Source organism: Poecilia mexicana, unplaced genomic scaffold (genome assembly GCF_051168715.1).
Source record: "Poecilia mexicana isolate PSO_F unplaced genomic scaffold, ASM5116871v1 scaffold_15, whole genome shotgun sequence".
NCBI classification, from domain to species: Eukaryota; Metazoa; Chordata; class Actinopteri; order Cyprinodontiformes; family Poeciliidae; genus Poecilia; species Poecilia mexicana.
Genome location: NW_028263384.1, coordinates 9,536,602 through 9,554,579, shown reverse-complemented (window position 1 = coordinate 9,554,579; position 17,978 = coordinate 9,536,602). Strand labels below are relative to the sequence as shown.

General features: G+C 38.9%; 1 protein-coding gene and 1 long non-coding RNA gene across 2 annotated transcripts in view; both read left to right on the top strand.

The window, feature by feature from the left end:
• The first annotated feature begins 4,912 nt into the window (after nucleotides 1-4,912).
• Nucleotides 4,913-6,128, top strand: LOC148155289 (uncharacterized). Its single transcript, XR_015765455.1, has 2 exons — nucleotides 4,913-5,193; nucleotides 5,830-6,128. It is a non-coding gene; the product is annotated as an uncharacterized LOC148155289 (long non-coding RNA).
• Nucleotides 6,129-11,927: 5,799 nt separating this feature from the next.
• Nucleotides 11,928-17,978, top strand: part of LOC106929829 (inactive phospholipase D5) — a 52,498-nt gene continuing 46,447 nt past the window's right edge. The window contains exon 1 of the mRNA XM_088013434.1: nucleotides 11,928-12,098. Coding sequence (XP_087869560.1) covers nucleotides 11,928-12,098 — 171 coding nt within the window. The remainder of the gene's footprint in view (nucleotides 12,099-17,978) is intronic.

Below are 17,978 nucleotides of genomic sequence, written 5' to 3'. Positions count from 1 at the left end.
AGTTGGTGAATTACCGCCACCAACTGGTTTGGAGGATGTATGGTAATGATGCTGAAATATATCCTGTTAAACAATTATGTCTGTTTTAGAAATACACCACAGCTCGATAAATGTTACATTATGAATTATGACTGTGAGTTTGATTGAAATTACCTTGATATATTATAATTTTCTGTGCTTTGAAATCCTTTAAAGTCCAACAAACGCTAATTCCCTTTTGTTTTTTGATTCTTACTTATGTTACAGTCATTAAGGTCTTTCCATAAATATTGATTTCTTTGTTCTGAGTTTCTCAGTTCTTTCTTGTGTATTTGGTTAGATTTTTTTTATTTTGTGTTTTGGTTTAGGTCTCTGTTTGTTCTGTCTCTGTTAATTATACCCCTTCCTTCAGTTTTTCCTCATCTTCCTTTTCCAAAAACAACTCTACACTCTTCTTATTAGTTTCCTCTTGTTCTTATTGCTCTCATCATTTGCCTACGGACAGTCAAAGAACAGAAATCACCCCGCACACAACATCGTACCATGTTGTTAGCAGTAATATGCCATGGGGATGCCTTTTTCCATGCAGAGACCAGAGGGCTGTTCAGCCTTTATGAGGAAGGTCATCAATTTTGAGGTCACGCCCTGCTTTGTGTCTAAAGCATAAAATCTATTGAAGATGCTTTGAAGTTTGTAGTTGTAAAATAAGTGAAAATGTGGGACAGCTCAAGTTTTATTAATACATGCAATTCATCCAAAGATTAGAGCAATGTCTTTCAAACTGAAGGCTGGCAGGAACACAATCAAGGATCACAGAAACAGTTTGACACCCATCAATTTATTGTTGATGCTAAATTCAAATAAAATATAAAGGTTGTAAAACAAACATCACCCCACATAAATATTTTATGATGCCCTATTGGACTGTCTGAGCAGCATTTAAGATAATCTGGAGGGTAATTTTTCTTCTGTGTGTATGAAGTAAAGGCCTGCAGGACTGATCAAAAGCGTGATTTGAAAACAGCGAGAGTGGGAGTGTGCTGCAAGACTGTGAAAGATGAAGCAATAAGGAACCTGAGAAAGCTCAGTGGAAGCATCGTTTATTCCGATCAGACACAAAGGTCAAGCAAAAACCGCAGGTGGAAACACGCTCTAATAGATTTAGAAAGATTTACTTTGCTAAAGATTATTTTTCCCACTTTTCACTTCTGCTGTAACCTGTTTAGGACAGAGTGCATTAACGTCTCCTCACTCTGGCTTATCTCAGATGGAGATGACACGTTTTACTGCTGCAGTGGCACACTGCATACTGTTAGACGAGTTGAAACCCTGTCTAAGCACATCCCTCTGGAGGAATGGAGGTGTTTAAGGAGCCATGGAGGTAAGGCGTCTCTGATCTTCACTGCTGTTGATGATTTAGCGCAGTTATTGATTGTGGCTTTGTCCCATTTGGCTGACTAATCCTTGGACGCCTCCATAAAGGAAAGGTCACAGAAGCTTATGGTGCAGGGATTTCACTGATGTCTGTTAGGAAGTGTGTTTATGTACCCTGAACATCAAGAAAAGACAGATGAAAAGAGCGTTGGGAAAAACATGAACTTATTTATAAGCAGGAGAAAAAAAAAGGTCTTTTATACCCAGATAGCACATGATGTTAAATCAACGTTGAAAAATAGTTAGAATCGTTGATTTTTGGTTGAAGTCGACAAATGACGGTGGATCAACCATCAAACAATCATCCAATCAAACCGTTGAAACTGTGACATTGAATCAATGTTGTTTTGTGGTTGAAATCTGATCACTGAAATGCCGAAGTCTGATTAATGGTTGATTTTTGGTTGAAGACGACAAATGACGGTGGATCAACCATCAAACAACCATCCACCTCTAGCCAAGTAACCAGTGTTGAAACTGTGTCATTGAATCAATGTTGTTTTGTGGTTGAAATCTAATGACTGAAATGCTGATGTCTGATCAACATCTGATCAATATTGAATCAATGTCAGCTGTATTGCCGCACCCCTTCCCCTCCTCTCCTCCTCATCAGCGCTCTGGGTCAGAGCATTTTATTACTGAGCGGGGGTTATCACATTTAAATTAACCACTGCAGAGGATAGTCGGTGGTGATTCCTTTCTGTACATTTTCTTACTTGTTCATAACAATTCTCACTGACTGTGTGTGTGTGATATATTGACACAAAAACATCTACAACTTACTAAAAGGAGTGGAGCGGTCCACCCCCACCGTTTACATGAGTGGGATGTCCCAAACACACAGCTGCTTCGCTGTTGGCTTGTTGGAAAATATGTTAATTCAATGTTGAATTATCATCACAAAGGTTGCATGTTTGGTTGAGGTCGACAACTGATGGTGGATCAACTATAAAACAACCATTCAATTCTAGCCAATTAACTAATGTTGAAACTGTGTCATTGAATCAATGTTTTGTGGTTGACATCAAATAAATGAAATGCCAATGTCGAATCCAGTGTGTTTCAGCACTGGTCCTACAGGCCCTACAAGTTTTAGGCATTTCCCTAATTCAACACACATGATATTAATTGATGTCTGATTAACGGGGTTTTGCTGAACTGAAAAAATGCAGGTCAGTTTGATTGACGTCAAGGTTTGGGGAAGAACTACCCAGATAGCACACGATGTTAATTTAATGTTGAATTATGATCATAAAGGCTGCATGTATGGTTCAGGTCAACGACAGAAGCTGGATCAACCATCAAACAACCATTCAATTCTAGCCAATTAACATTCATTGATTGAAATGCCACATCGAATCCAGTGTTTTTCAGCACTGGCACCAGGCACACTGCCCTGCAAGTTTTAGCCAGTTCCCTAATTCAGCACACATGATTTTAATTAACATTTGATTAACAAGGTTTTGCTGAAGCATGCAGGTCAGTTTGCCTTGAGGATAAGGTTTGGGGAAAAACTAGTAATCAAAGTGTTCAGGTGTTTTTTGCACCCCTCACCACCGCCTGCCATTCAAACGCCCAACCCCCTTCCCTCCACCCGCCAAAAACACACACACACCTCTTTCCCCCCACCTGGGCCCATCTACCCCTCAATCGGGTGAAACAACTTTAATTTTAAGTGAGGGTTTTTAATTTTTTAAAAGATTGTTTTGGCTAGTGGCCTTTATTTGATAGTTAATTGACAGGAAAGTGGGTAATGAGAGAAGGGGGGTAATGCAGCAAAGGTTGCCAAGGTCAGGAATTGAACCTGTGACAGCTGTGTTGAGGACTGAGGCCTTGATTGTGGTTTGTGCTTAACCCCTGTGCCACCACAGCACAACCCCTTTTAGGTGAGGGTTAATCACATTTTAACTTAAGCACTATGTGTTGACAACACTGAGTTGTGATTCCGTTCTGTACCCAGATTCACTAGCGGAACAAGTCAGCGTTGGGCCGGGGGGCGGGGCTAATTACCGGACCCCTAACGAATCACCAGGCCCCTGACGTTTATCGCCTGCGCTACCAGAAACTGTTGAGCGAGGGGCGGGGAGGTTGGTCTGCAATTTTTGGTTGATCTTTACCCAGGACACACATCGGCTAAACCGTGAGTGAAACGGTCACTGGGACTGACTAGTATATATTCCATTGAGGGAAAGTAACTTTAACATTAAATAGACCTTTCTCAACAGGCGGTAGACTTTCTCAGTCTATAATCAGATATTTAAGCGACTTGAAATCGCACCCCCAGCCCCACCCCCCCCATAGCTCTGCACCTGCCCAGATTGCACATGATGGCAATTCAACATTGAATTAACATCTTTTGCCAACAAGCCAACAGCGAAGTGGCTGTGTGTTTGGGACATCCCACTCATGTAAATGGTGGGGGTGGACTGCTCCACTCCTTGTAGTAAGTTGTAGATGTTTTTGTGTCAATATATCACACACAAATGGTCAGTAGGACTTTTTTATGAAAAAGAAAGAAAATGTACAGAAATGAATCTTCACCCACTATCCTTTACAGAGGTTAATTTAGAATGTAATACCCCCCACTCACTAATAAAATGCTCTGACCCAGAGCTCTGATGAGGAGGAGAGGAGGGGAAGGGGTGTGGCAAAAGAGCTGACATTGATTCAACATTAATTCAACATTGATCAGTCGTTGATCAGACATTAGCATTTCATTCATTAGATTTCAACCACAAAACAACATTGACTCAATGACACAGTTTCAACATTGGTTACTTGGCTGGAGGTGGATGGTTGTTTGATGGTTGATCAACCGTCAGTTGTTGACCTCAACCAAAAATCAACCATTCTAACTATAATTCAACGTTTATTTACCGTTGTGTGGAATCTGGGCAGTTTGTTGCAGCCCTCATCACCTCCTCATCTCCCCCTACTCCCTCCCAAACCTCCCCCACCCAGCCGCTCCTCCCAACCTTCTCCTCTTTACCCCCTCTCATCCCTTCTTCCCTCCCCCTCCTTGAGCTCTGGGTCAGAACATTTTATTACTAGGTGGGGGTTAATCATGTTTCAAATTAAGCACTACATGTTGAGAACAGTGGGTTGTGATTCCTTTCTGTACATTTTCTTACTTGTCTGTAAATATTATTACTGACTGTGCATAATGTGTTGACACAAAAACATCTACAAGTCTGTACTAGGAGTTGTACAGTCCACCTCCCCAATTTTACACTTGTGGTTTGTCCCAACCAAAAAGCCACTTTGCTGCTGGCTTGTTTGCTACCGGCTTCTGAATTGAATTCTCCGCTGAGCACTTTTATGGTAAGTTTTTCAATATTACTTTGATCTTAAATGTGTTTATTGAAAAATAAGGGCATTGTTTTGTGCCCATAGTAATCCTGGTTATTTTGGGGCAAAACGGATATTTTTAATAATTGAGGTCATGTCTCCTTTTGTATTATTTTCATCCTACCCACCACTCCACGCCTAAGTATGAAATCCTGCGAGATTTTGTGGGATTTGAGTTTTTAAAATAGGGCGGGGCCTATTGTTTGGTCTGGGAGAACATGTGGTGGACAAGGAAGTGTAAGGCTGGCTGGTCCAGGTGGGCTTTAAATTGTTGTGATAGTAATCACTTGTTTTTAACTTTTTATTATGATATGCTTAGGGTCGTGCTTAAATGAGCCTCTGTACCAGAACAGCTGAGTTGGATGATTACATGACCGTCTGCAGCCATCAAGAAGTGCAGAAGGTTGTTAATCATCCACAGATTCAATCCAGGTGAGGCAGAAGGGAAACACTTAACATGTAAGGCAGGTGAAACACTGAACTAAACCTGCTAATGACTGATTCAGTCTGTTGATCCTTGGATTGGTAACTGGTTAAATTGAACTGGACTATTGTTACTTGTGTGGGATCTTTATTAGCATATAGACACTTTTTAAGGAATTTAATCAACTTATTTGGAAATATTTGTAGTTGGAAGATTGAACCAGCTATTTGATGGAAGTTTATTCTGTATAAATTATAATTTTTCCAACTACACTATAAATCACCTTTTGTTCGATTTATTTGTCTCTGGTGTGTTAAATAAACCTGATCCTCCCTGAGTTTTATTGTTAGGTTTTCTGATAAACAGCCCTTTATTTTAAATATTGATTTAATATCAATATCATAAATCCTACACTATACTGCAGCTTGATGGGTAAATGCAGTTGTATATGTAAACATTAAGATAAATATTAATGAAAGATTAAGATATTAATTTAACAGTGAGTGCACATGGGGAACTATATGGTTTGTATTTGTTCTCAGACCTGTAACCAGTACAGTGTTTAATCTTTCATTGTGTTTCAGAACTTTTCAAATGTTTATCATATTTCTAACTGGCACCTTCCTCACTTTTATTTTTTTCAGCTGTTGCTCTGCAGTTTGACCGAAAGCTGACTCTTGAGGACTGCAGCAAAACTGTCAAGAAGTGGCTTCATTACGCACCAGAACGAGAGGAAAACATCACAAGGAATCAAAGTGACGCCAACCAGAGTCAAACTGGGGTTACCACAACTTGTACTGTTTCCCTACTTCATACAGTACAAAGCTTAACTTCATGGACTCTGTTCTTCTGTGGACAACAGACTGTTGTTTTGACAGTCAAAAAGGAATCAAATATGTTTAAAGATCTGTCCCTCTTTTCTTAAATAAAATGTTAAATCAAACCCATGTTGTCATTTTTAAACCTTTGTACACAGTTTACGCATCATCTGCCAATAATACAGTGTTTAACACCAGTGAAGAAACTTTTAGTGGCATGTTATGATGTAGACCTATCAGACGTAAAATGTACATAAATCCTTAGCTTTCATTCAATATAAAAACAACCCAAATCTGCATGTACATCCACAGTCAAATGAGTGTTGAATCAACATTGATTCAATGTAGAATTAACACAAATCTGCATGCAGATCCACGTTCAGCTGATGGTTGAATGAACGTTGATTCCTAACTGATTCAATGTAGAATCAACACAGATATGCATGCAGATCCACGTTCAGATGATGGTTGAATCACCATTGATTCCTAACTTATTCAATGTAGAATCAACACAAATATGCATGCAGATCCACAGTCAAATGAGTGTTGAATCAACATTGATTCAATGTAGAATCAACACAAATATGCATGCAGATCCACAGTCAAATGATGGTTGAATGAACGTTGATTCCTAACTGATTCAATGTAGAATCAACACAGATATGCATGCAGATCCACGTTCAGATGATGGTTGAATCACCATTGATTCCTAACTTATTCAATGTAGAATCAACACAAATATGCATGCAGATCCACAGTCAAATGAGTGTTTAATCAACATTGATTCAATGTAGAATCAACACAAATCTGCATGCAGATCCACAGTCAAATGATGGTTGAATGAACATTGATTCCTAACTGATTCAATGTAGAATCAACACAAATATGCATGCAGATCCACGTTCAGATGATGGTTGAATCACCATTGATTCCTAACTTATTCAATGTAGAATCAACACAAATATGCATGCAGATCCACAGTCAAATGAGTGTTTAATCAACATTGATTCAATGTAGAATCAACACAAATATGCATGCAGATCCACGTTCAGATGATGGTTGAATCACCATTGATTCCTAACTTATTCAATGTGGAATCAACACAAATATGCATGCAGATCCACAGTCAAATGAGTGTTGAATCAACATTGATTCAATGTAGAATCAACCGAAATCCGGATGCAGATCCACGTTCAGATGATGGCTGACTCAACATTGATATAATGTAGAATCAACATTGATTCATAACTGATTCAATGTACTATCAACACAAGTATGCATACAAGTTGACATACAGATGATGGTTGAATCAACATTGATATAATGTCAGTTATGGTTGAAACCCTAACGTTGATTCAACATACAAGTCACCGACCACTTTCAATGTTGTTTCAATGTCAGCGTTCAACGTTGATTCAATGTTTCTGGCTGACATTGATTCAATGTTGTTTCAATCATTCTGTGCTATCTGGGTAGATTTCAGGCTAAAATGTCATCCATTATTTAATAACCATTTTGGTCCCAAAAATGATGATGATGATGATGATGATGATGATGATGATACCATGCTTTTAAGTAGTTTGTAAGTTTTGGGTTTCAGAAATAAATGTGTTTTTTAAGCAAAGCTTTAGTCTCAAACTCAAGCAACACCAAAGGGTCTTGTGAAGATGATGACAAGAAACTTGACACCGTCAGATTGGACCTCTTCAAAAACAGGCCAAGGGCCACTCAGCAAGGAATTAGCCATTACTTTGAAAGCAACTTTTAAAAACTGTGCTACAGTTTGTAAATTCAGGATCAAGGCCTGAATTTCCACAGACGTGTCCAGGGGTTTGTAGACACTAAAGTTAAAAGGTTTGGCCATAATGACAGCCGTGACGTTTGGAGGGAAAAAAGGGATCGTCCAAACCTGAGAACATTCCCACAACAAAATTCCAGCAAACTATTTTGAAAAGCTGATGGAAGGATAACCAGGAGTATTTGGTCAAAGTTATGTGGCTTAAAAAAAGAATTTTACCAAATACTGAAGACTTTTAAAAAATCTTAGAAAGCCAAAAAGTATTTAAAGAAGAAACTCTTAGCAGGTATTTAGGAAAAACATACTAAATTTGTTCATTTTATCTGACCAAAAATCCCCAAAAAGGATTTAATGTAAGAGTAAAAAAGTAAAAATAAAAATAAAGAAATGTAAATAGCCGTTGATGGTGGCAATTTTACAAACCCGGTGCCTCAGAATATTAAGGAAAATAACCCAATACTGTTATGAACTTTCTTATTTTTCTAATGTCGAAAGTGTTCAGTATGAAGTATAAACATTTAAAATTGGCTAACCTCTCCTAGCCGAACAAATAAGCAGCAGTTATCATTTCCTGACTAATAATTCACTTAAGGCTGTTGTACCGATGACTGCATTAATAAATTACTGCCTGCTGCCTCCCCACCCTCTCTCTCTCTCTCTCTCTCTCTCTCTCTCTCTCTTCTGTGGTATAAACAGACGGCTAATGACAGCATGTGCACTGCTGCATTTGACGGCAATAAACTCTGTCGGATGTTTTACTGATGCTACGTTTTACATCATTGCTGTTTTCTGCAAACAGCAATGATGCAATTAGCCCACAAAGCTTTCCCTGAAAGTTTTACGCTTTAATTTATGTCTTTTTTTTATTTTTATTTTTCCAGCTGGGGATCACTTTTGATCCAGATAATGAAATGGAAGCGTTTCATCAATCGTACGCCCTTGCAGTATACCAAACAGCCCGGAGCTTTTCCTCTCAAGCCTCAAATCTCAAAAGCTTTTTAGGAAGCAGCAGGCTTCTTTTTGCGGGGATGTGTGTGTGTGTGGGTGGGCAGAGTTGGCCCATGTTCAGTAAAGTTCTCTAATTAACCTGCATGTTCAGTATTCAGTCGGTGTTTCCATTGATGGTTGCTGGCTGCAGCTGCTTTGCAGAGAGGAATGTGACTTGAAAACAGGAGAAGTGGATGGGGAGGTGGAAGGAGCTCGATGTAATGTGCCTACTTCCTCCCAAAAGTCCATGACTCAGCATTTTCTTGGAATCAACAGATTATCTGCCACATGAGAAAATGAGGAAACGCAGATGAATTATGGATTATTGCCCTAACTTTTACTACATGCCCAGTAACCCCAGTCTTTCTTTAATTAAACATACAAATATTCAGCCTTCAAAGACAACCCAGGAGAAGCCAGCTTTTGTTGACTTTGGTGGGAGGTGGGGGAAATGATTTTCATGCGCATTTCTCTTGACTGTAGCTTTGAATCAATAGCATGGACAGTTCAGATGCGCTGCTTTAGCTTCCCGTAAGATTAGCTATTCGATCACTCTACATATCCCAACCTTTCAACTTTAGATAAACTGGAACGTCTTCCAGAGTTCATCTGTGCCAAAGAAATGGTGTTCAAACAAATGATTAAGAAAACCTCAGATTTTAAGTGATCCTGTCCACAATTATTTGACTTGGTTAATACATAAAACACCGCAATGCAAGGAAATTAAGCTAATTCAAAGTGGTGGTCAAAACTGGAATAAAGTTTGCACTTCTTCTTTCCAAATGTGCTAAAAATCCTATAAAAGATATTATATATTACGCACTGCCATCAACAGGAGCGCTTAAATGATGTAATGCCAGTAGAGTTTTCCATTCATTTTTAAGATGTGTGTCAATAATTTTCAAGGAACATTTTTAAATAAAAATAAAACAAACTACTCAAAATGCAACCTGTCCTTCAAAATTTTGTTTGTTGTTTTAATACAAGTAAGTTTTTTAAATAGACGCACAGGTAAGTAGTTATATTCAACCATCTATAACTTGCTTTCTGATGAGGCAGTCAGATTAAACATGCACTTTAATTTTCTTTTCCTTTCATTAAGCCAACATTTCTGTAATAAAAACAAAATTTTTATTTGTCTGGCATATTATGGTACTCTTAAATGATTTGTTTTCATTAGCTGTAAGTGGAAAATCATCATGATGGACAGAAATAGCGGCTTTAAAACATCAGCGTAAGTGTAGTTACGCTATCTTAGTCAATAGAGACACTGAAATAAGACAATATTCTAATTAAGTGAATATTTGCCAGAAAGGATAACAATATCACTAGACATATTTAGTTGTTAAAGCTAGCTTCATTGATTTCCCTGATTTCCCTGACGTCCTTTTCTATTTTTTTTTTTTTCACATAAAAACATCAAGCAGATTGTTCAGTTCTCTAAGTTGATGGTTTTGATGTCTGTTGCTGACATTTTTAACAGAACCTGGAGGTTCTGGCATCCAATTAAGATCCATCATTTCCATTTCAGTGCACAAGGCTCTCTGGATGCCAGCCACTAATGAATGATCCCACTGTTTGTAACGTGTTTGTGTGTGGAAGTAAAGTTGTCTTGCTCACATCGTGGGAACTCAATTCTCTTTTCACAGCCGCTGTTTTGGCGACACATCTCCCTGAAGGGGGACACCCTTTCTTTTTAAAACAGCGACAGGACTGTGGCTATGGCTGCAGTGAGCTTTAAATACATATCAAGGAAAGCCGCTCCTTCTGAATGGAGGCTGAAATAATAGAGTAAATTAGTATTTTACAGTGTAGGAGTTTGCCCAGGAGGTGCCAATTAAAGGTTTTCGGCTCTGTTGCTTCTCTGGCACGATGAGACAAGGTAAGGGAAGAGAGGTGCTGCAGCTCCACTGCACCACTCTGCTTTGATAGTGCTAGGTTTGTGTGCATGTTTGTGTGTGTGTGTGTGTGTGTGTGTGTGTGTGTGTGTGTGTGTGTGTGTGTGTGTGTTTGTATTTGATACATTGCAGGGACCATTAGCCTAACACATACAACGTTGTGGGGACCGACTGCTCCTTGTGGGGACCACAGCCTGTTTTGGGTTAGAGGTTAGGTTTACGTGTGTGCAGGTAATAATTACGTTAAGGGTAAAGGTCAGGATTAGGCTGTAGAAACGAACGGAAGTCAAAGGAAAGTCCTTGAAAAGATAGAGAAACAAACATGCGTGTTTATGTGTGCGTGTGTGTGTGTATGTGTGTAGTTTACACATTTAATAACTTAAAGGAAAGAAAAACATGAGAACAAAGAATACAAGAGAAACATTTGTGAACCAAGAAAGGACTGGAAAAAAAAAGAGAGAGTGAGAGGAAGATATAAAAAGAGAGAGAGGGAAGTAGAAATGGGTGTGTCCATCCACTGGTGTTTCTCACTGGGGTCCTTCCCCTCTCTCTCTCTCTCTCTCTCTCTCTCTCTCTCTCTCTCTGTGATGCTGCACTCCTTTTACCCGCGCTCACTTTCTCTGGGTTTGCCAGCACCCTCCCTTCTCCTCTCTCCTTCTCTTCCTCACACACACACACACACACACACACACACACACACACACACACACACGCACACACACACACATCCACACCGGGGATGCCTGGATCAGTGGAAGCCCTGATCACTGTTAGTCAGAGCCTCTGGTCTGCTGAGGGCTTAACAGGTCTGGCTCAGGCTAAATCAAATACAGAGACTTTTCCAGGACACTGTGATAACATGAATCCTCACTTTTCGGACAGATCGATTTTGGAAGATTACCTTCAGCTTCTGGACTTGATCCCCACAGAGGTGAAGAAGGAAATCAGGGGTATGACGGCAGCTAAAGCTATTTCTTGATGCATTTGAGGAAAGCTGTAAATGCTAATCTTATACATATTTTTGTATCTCTGAAAAGACTGGAACTGAATGGACGCAGCTGATGGGTTTTTTAATTTATTATTATTATTAGAAATATGATGTGCTAAATGTGCATGATGCATCTGGGGGAAAAAAGAGTTTTCAACACTTATCAACAGAACATCAACAGGCAATTTAAACAGATTTTAAAAGATAAACTGTAACTAAGACTGAGCTGCAGAAATCAGTCAAACAACCAGCCATGGAGGGGCGAGGGACCCGGGGCCAACTAGGAGGCCACGACCTGAAGGGTCAGGGGATCGGCTTTGGCTTCCAGCCCCCTGCAGTCCCGGCCAGCTCCATCATAACTGCAGTCCAGCAGCAGGACTACTCGGCCAGTGTTTGGCTTCGCAGGAAGGAAAAGCTCGAACACGTAAGTTTTGAATGCAGAAAGGTACTGGAACAATCTGGATGCTGAATAAAAAAGAGGAAGATTCACGTCCCATAGACGTTGGAAGGTGTTTTATCTCTGCAGCCACACTGTCTGCTGCTTTATCAGAGCTGTCAGGTGCTGAAGACGTAACTTGTAACCCCCATAGCAGTGGTGTCCAAACTTTTTGCCGTTTTGTACTTTTTGATAAAGTACAACACGAAATGTTTTGTACTTTTAATTAAAAATGCAGAAACTTTTTTTGTTATTTTTACTCACTAAATAAACTACACACTATATTTTATTAAAATAAGCAAAACAGTCAGACGTCTGTAGTTCTTTGAATGCTTAAAACAAAAAGGATCTTGCAGATTTGCCAGATTAAAAGCAAAAAAAAAATACAGCAAATGATAGGCTAGATTTTTCATCTTTTTCTGGATTTTTTTTTTAACAGTTCATGGCTCAATCTTGCTTTATTTGTCCACATTTATTAAATAGGATCTACATTTTAGTAAAGGTCACTGGATGTTTTTGGTCCCCATTACTAATAACTTAAGCCAAATCCTGGATGAATACTTTTTTTTATTGCACATTACATTTTCCATTTTAACATTTTAACCATCAAACCAAGTTTAGATTATTCTTGAAATGTGATCAAGGGCCACAAACGGCCCCCTGGCCACTCTTTGGACACCCCTGCCTTATAAGCTAAATCATCAAAATGTTGTTGTTAAAATGAATGGGGCTATGTGGAATGAAATTTATTCAATCAATTTCTTAAAAAATTGTGAGTGTTTGGTAGCGGCAGCATCATAATGTGAGCATGTTATTTTCCAGCTGGGTCGGGGAAACCTGGTGATTGGGTGATATTTCATAACAATTTGTCCAGGGCTAGATAAACGCAGAACAATAGCTATAAATTTATATCTAGAGTTGCAATGGAGTGGTTTAGAACCAAACCTGAGAATGGCCCAGTCAAAGTCCACACCTTATTCAAAGAGAGAGTCTATGGTGTGACTCTAAAATTGATACTTAGTGATTACATCTAATCTGACTAAGCTTGAGGGGTTTTTTAAAGTTTTTTTTTTGCTGTAGTGTATTTGTATTTGTGGTCAGACAGTAGAGTGGGTTATGAGAGAGAGGGAAGACATGCGACAAAGGTCATCAAGCCATGAGCATGTTTGCCTTTTTGAAAGCTGTGACGCATATCAGTCATGTGCTATTATGTATTTTTCAAAAATCATCGCTATGAGTTTTTCGCACTAGGTGAGAATTTTCCCCAAACCAAGCTGCTTCTTAAACTCATTTTTTTTTTACTGTTAGTGTTTCTGTTCGTTACCAGACAGAAGTCAGGAGCGGCTCTGGAGGCTTCCCGCCTGCAGGTAAACAGAATCAACATTCAACGTTAGGCTTCTAAGCGTGGAGATTAAGCGTCAGAGAAAAGCGCAGAAGAAAAGCTGCGTGCTGAATATTTGATAGTGGAGGCGAACAGCGTCAGGTTCTGAGAGCTGCTTCCCAGTCTGTCTGCATAATCAACCAGGATGATGAAGCATCCTGTCTCCCTCCTGCGGTCTCACAGGATGGAGACAGAAGTTTAAGTTTAAAAAGGTTTTCTGGAAAAGAAAAATTGTTTTTTTTTTCTTGTCTACAAATGCCAGATCACAGACACGCTGAACCTCGCAGCAAATTATTTTTTCATTTTCTGCAGACCAAATGCACCACATACACATATATGTAGGCTCTTTATGCATTATTAAACAGTAGCTAAAGTGGACCTGAACCTTACTGCTGCTGGAAATGTTTTTCATTATTTTTACGATCCTATCGCAGCATTTGCTCCCCTTGTGTCCAAGAATAGATTATAATTCTGCTATTAGTCTATAAAGCACTAAATGGTCATTTCTAAATAGGGGTCACCAAGTCTCCATAGCAACTACTATATGCTATGTTAAGCTGTCATTTCAGATGAATGTTTGTATGTTTAATTAAACAAAGACTGAGGTTACTGGGCATGCAGTAAAGGTTAAGACAATAAAAGCTTTTTCAACAATCACAAACGTAAATGTCTAACTCTTGCTACATTGTCAAATCTTAGAGTTCAAATGACACTAAGATTAAACTTTTTGACAATAAACCCTTCAGGTTCCAGAGTGACTTAAAACAAAGCATGAATATGAGGAAAAGCACTTTATGCAAACTGTTATGAATGGTGAAGGATATGTGAGTCTGTGGGTCTGTTTCTGTCTCAAAGGCCCAATATACTCTGTTGGAGTGCATCTTATCAATAATCCATTTAAAAACACCAGATTTTTAAATAAAACTAAAATTAATTCTTTCTAAAAAAATAAATAAATAAGATGCTACAGCATTAGCGTAAGAAACAACATCTAACAGTCAAAAGACGTTTGTTACCTGATAAGAAGACTTAGTGATGTCTCTGGATATAATCTTAAGTAAACCCCTCTCCACTAAATAAGTGAGCTCAACTTGATAGTTGGATGTTTTTAAATTCTCAGTGTGAGATACTTTTTCTTCAATATATGATTTTTATTTATTTTCTTTTCAGATCTTAGAGAGCGGTGGGGAATATTATGGAGGGAGCTGAATGTTGATAACATCTGACGGATTCGATTTCCCGGACTCGCCATGAAAAACTAGATGTTTAATGAAATTTTCTTTGGAAGAAACGGTCTGTACATAAATCTAACGGAAGAGTAGGAGTTGATCTGCTGACAGAGATGATAAATGGCGTTAATGCAGGAAGCAGATGAGGAGTTTGATGAAAAGTGCTGCCTCATGTTGGCGCTGACCAATTTGATTTAACACGCCCAACCGAGAAAATCAAGATGCACAATTGGAGTAACACTATAACAATCTCTCGGTCAATATGTCTGTTAAAAGTTGATATACTCACATTTTTATACTTATTCCAGAAGCATTGCATATTCTTTTAAAATTCATGCTGTCATCATCAAATATCAATTATAAGCCAATTATAAAATTATCAAAAATAATTTCTACTTTCTAAAGGCTGAAAATAAAAGAAACAGTTTCAACTGTATCTTATTTATGCTTTCCAAAACAACAACAAGAACAACAACAACAAAAACTTGTTAAAACCTGTGGTGTACTTTCAGGAGAGCACCACAGGGGAAGCAATATTTGGCCTACCGTTTTATGTTGTGGTTTAATGTTTTTAAGAGTTGCTCCACAGGCATCTTGTTAAGTGTGATATAATCCACTCTACTTTAAGTCAGATATGTTGCCCTGCTGGAAAAAGTAAATAGAGTTTTACCACATCATAATTCACAGAGGGAAACTGATCTGTCAGTATCATCTGGGTCTTTTACGAATAGTTACAAAAAACAAAAATTAAGCCACACATTTAGATTAAAGTTTGCTGCTCTCTGTTAGGACGTTAGATGCATTTCATCACACCAAAGCTACTTGTTTGATCCTAAGTCTGCTTTTGATTAAAATGTACATTAAAAAACCGGCTAGATTTTTTTTTTTATAATCAAATACAAAACCTTTGAAGCCACTGGTGAAGGGTTAATATTAGGTTCTTCTTTATCAAACCTTCAGTAACCAGCTAATGGCTCCACTGAGATCCAGACTTGTTTCACAAGACAATAACAAAGCATTAAAAACATGAAATGTTATGAATTTGACAAATAAAGAGCATAAGTAATTGTTTATGGAGGATAAAATGGTACAAAAAATACATAATTAAATCATCAATTAAATGAAATAAACCAAAACAGTAATAATTTAAACTTGAAATCAAAGGCACTGTTGAACGTTTTCATAAGATCTATCTAACCGTTAATTGCTGAATATCTGAGGCTGGTTTTCACTTTTATCCTGTACTTTAACAAGCTCGTTTATTTTTATTTCTTTTTCAGCTCCACTTTGTTTGGCACTGAAGTGGCTTTTCTAAAACTAAGTGCCTTAAATGACGCATTAAGAGTCTCTGAGTGGGAGGGGAGTAGATTGTCCGTTATCTCAGGCTGTCGTTATTCTGGACTTTCTGCACACAAACGTCATCCCCGTTCCACACGCTGGCTTTCAGATTCACACATTACCCTGGGAAACACTGTGCAATCTCTAACATCCTTTTTTGGATCCAGTGAGTTGGTTTAAAAACAAAATGGATCAGCAGCTGACAGGCTGGCTAGGAGGCTAACTCTGCATCACTTAGACAGACAGTGAAATCTCCCAGAGGAGTTTTAGGGATTGACAGTTTGTAGCGGAGAAGCTGATTGCATTTTCAGTTTAGTGGGAGCGGGGTTGATGGATGATGGTTTAAGTCGGCAGTAATGTTGGTCAGACTTTATCAGGCACTAAGGAGATTTCCCCTCCTCCGAGTCTAACGAAGAGGAAGTTTGGTTTGTTTTCCCATATACCTGTGCTGATGGAAGGAAGTCTGTGAGGAAACGCAGCATTTATCCCAGCTGAAGCGACATTAATTCAGTGTTGCAGATTAAGAGTCAAATAGATCACTGCATGCACATGTTTTTCATCTTGGGAATTTGATGGATTGTTTTTGGAAAGTTGCACACACCATCCGGGATTTCAGTACCTGGTAGCTGGATTGCATTTGGTCAGTCAGTCTGATCGTAGAGAATGATTGATACCAGATTCTAAATGAACGCCAAATTCATTCTTTCTCAAATAAATAAATAAAAAAATAAAAAAAATAAAAAAAATGTTTCTAAAAATTTTGCTGCTTTTTTTTGGTATGAAGAAACAGCATCTTTTATACCAAATAAATGCTGATTGCATTTGTTTTTGGTATAAACTCAATCTCTGCAGTCCAGCCTTGTTAGTCCATAATCATCTCAGGGATTGTTGTCCACCTGTACAGCAGCACAGGCCCAGTTTCTGCAGATATAGACATTTATTTCCAGACTTCGTCTCCCTCTTATCTGCACTTGGAGAATTTTTATCTGGCAGTCATTAGCTGCAGAAACGAGTCACCTTTATCTTCATGCTGTTTCTCAGCAGTTCGGCATTAAGCAGCAGCTCCATAATAATGATGCTTTTTGATCTTTCAGCTGGCCCACACACTTTCCTCTCAGTATTCAGAGTTGCTTTAATTAAAGCTCTTTCTTGTTGCCTGTTAAAGCAGATGCTTTCTTTCGGGGAAGGCAATCAGGGCTATGGGAGGTTAATAAAATCAAATAGGAAACGCATCACAGCCCATTTGACAGAAGTTGCCTTTTTAAATTGTCTGCAAGTGTCATCTGTATCTGGAACTTGAAAATTTGACTAGATGTGAGCTGCGCATAGCTGAAAGCTTAGTACAAACTCGGGAGCCCATTAAACAGAATCTCCGGGTGTTTTGCTTTCCGTTTCACATCCTGCTTCATCCATTCTGCGGCAGCAGCTTCTTCAGATGTGATTAAACGTGTCGTGAAGAGTCAAGTCCTGCCACAGATTCTCAACTACATTTAGCTCCAGACCAACCCTTGCTTTATAGCACAGGATTGTTGCTCTGTAGGAAAGTACGCTTTGGTTTTTCCTCAGGACTCCCCGTGTATTTATCTGTGTCCATCTTTCCATTAACTATGACCAGTTTCCTCGATCCCAGTTGAAGTAAAGCCTACCGCCACACAACGACGCCACCGTCATCATCATTTGTTGAGGAGATGGTGCGTTCAAGGCACTGTGCAGTGTTTGTTTTCAGCCACACATGGCGTTGCATGTAGGCAGAAAAGTTCTAGCGGTCTCAATGATCAGAGTCTGTTCGCTGTCTCCTCTCCGAGCTTTACCTGCTTTGTTGGAAAGTTCAACACTGGATGATTCATACAGGGCAGTTTAATGGAGAGTAAAATGACTGGTTGTGTCGTCCATCATTGGATGACAGAATAAACTTGAACT